Source organism: Penaeus monodon, chromosome 23 (assembly GCF_015228065.2).
Source record: "Penaeus monodon isolate SGIC_2016 chromosome 23, NSTDA_Pmon_1, whole genome shotgun sequence".
In the NCBI taxonomy this organism is placed as follows: Eukaryota; Metazoa; Arthropoda; class Malacostraca; order Decapoda; family Penaeidae; genus Penaeus; species Penaeus monodon.
In genome coordinates, this window is record NC_051408.1 from 40,991,963 (window position 1) to 40,994,046 (window position 2,084).

At 38.9% G+C, this 2,084-nt stretch overlaps 1 protein-coding gene across 1 annotated transcript in view; it reads right to left on the reverse strand.

Annotated features, from left to right (window-relative positions):
- Nucleotides 1-2,084, reverse strand: part of LOC119588306 (RING finger protein nhl-1-like) — a gene marked incomplete in the record, with an annotated part of 50,140 nt that overhangs the window by 9,791 nt on the left and 38,265 nt on the right. The window contains 3 exon segments of the mRNA XM_037936999.1: nucleotides 40-201; nucleotides 1,220-1,362; nucleotides 1,936-2,071. Coding sequence (XP_037792927.1) covers nucleotides 40-201; nucleotides 1,220-1,362; nucleotides 1,936-2,071 — 441 coding nt within the window.

A 2,084-nucleotide genomic window follows, 5' to 3' on the forward strand; every position in this document is an offset into this window, starting at 1 on the left:
CAACAAGTTCCCCTCCCTCTAAGTGGTAATTAACCCTACCTCTGTCTTGAGAAAATCACATCTATCTCGAAGGGATTTTTGCAAACGAACACAAATATTTTCAATTTCTTCCGTGACGCTGCCCGTGTTCTGTTTGAGGGCGGAAATGTTTCTCTCTACGTTGGAGAGCTGGTCGTTCAGGCGATGAGCTGCCCTCTTTACCTGTGGGGGGAGGTGAGAACGAGCTCGTTTTGAGTGGTCGTTAAATCGGTTGTTAGTCGGCGAGTGGGAGCGGGGGGGGGGGGGGTTTTAGAGGTCGTTCATTGGTTGGTGGTTTTTTTTTTTAATGTGGGAGGGAACGAGATTGTTTTAAGGATCGCTGATTGGTTGGTCGTTTTTAAATGTGGGAGGGAATGGGGTTGTTTTAAGGATCGTTGATTGGTTGTTTGTTTTCAAATGTGGGCGGGAATGAGGTTGTCTGTGTGGTCGTTAATTGGTTGTTAATCAGCGAGCGGGAGTGAGCTTGTTTGCTGATTAATTGCTTGTTCGTTATTACTTCTTCTGTTGGAGGGAACGAGCTCTTTTGGGTGATTATTAAGTGGTTGTTAGTCGGCGAACGAGAATAAGGCTTCAGTTATTATTAACTGGTTGTTCGTTTTTACTCTTGGACGGGTGTGAGGTTGTTTCAGTCCTTGTTGATTGGTTATCTAGTATGGTGGTTGGGTTGTTTTGCTTGTGGGGCATGACTTGTTTATTTGTTTAATTGTTTGGAAGCTATTTGTTTTAGTTGTTTGGGTGATAATTGTTTTGTTTGTCATGGAGGTCTGTTTTGTTCGTTTGTGGGGTAAGTCATAATTGTTTGTGGTGGAGGCTGGTTTACCATATTTGTGGGGTAATTAATAACTGTTTATATACTTATTGTGAAACTTTTGTTAATGGTGTAACATTTGATTTATTTTCTGTATTGTTTCTTTGTTTTCGGGGTAAAATAATAGGGAAATAAATTCTAGTTTAGGAAACGGCTTCATAAATTGTGTAAAAAAAAATATGTACTTATATAAAAGAATATTTTTATGAAGAGGATGTACTAAAATAAAATTACAAATTATGCGAGGATAAGTTATGTAAATTCTATACTTCCATATGAAAAAAAAAATCAATTAAATAAACCCACTTCGCCATATACAAAATTAGGCTCGTTACCCCCTAACACACATAAAAGAACAATAAATGAAATTACCTGATTGTTGATACGGCCGATTTCGCGTTTGAGGATGTCCAGATGAGCGGCCTTACAGTCAACGCATATTTTCTTTTCGCAATGGGCACACACAGACAGGTAGTTCTTTTCGTTACACACATTACATCGTTCCATGTACTGGCCTGTTGAAATTAAAACTCCGGTTAGTTGCATATCTATATATTTTTGCGTGTTAGTAATGAAAGAAATAATAGATAAATCATATATAAGTATAAATGAGCTTTATCACAGTCCCCCCCAAAAAATATAATATCAGTTGTTTATTTTTTTAATTCGTCATTTATCATTTTAATCAAAACATCGATCTAGTTATGATTTTTAGGGAGGGATTTTCGTGTTATTTAAAGAGTAATCAAAACTTTTGGATATACGAAAGAGATGTCATAAAATAGTACACTAGATCGAATTTCCTCTGGTATCAGATCCAAAGAGGTAGGAAAAACAAACAAAAAAAATATATTTCTCATATAGATTCTATCTAGAAGTATCTAAAAACCATCAAATCATGAATCTATAAACCGTGTGCTGTTAAACACATCTAAACTTAAACTAATAATCAAAGAAATAAATCTTACAAGAAGAAAAGAACAGCCATTTAAAACAAACAAAAAAATCGCATCGTTCGTCCTAGCGCGAATGCAGAATCCGCCTGCATGAATCCGCGAACGCCTTAGCCCCGCCCACCGCCAACCTACCCGTGTGCGGATCCGGTGCCTCGCCAGTGATCTCGATGTGCGCTTCGAGGAACCTCTGCAGGGTGACGTTGGAGGGGAAGCCCTGGACCCCGTTGTAAGGGATCCTGTGCTCGGCTCGGCACTCTGGGCACTTGACCTAAGGGCGGAAG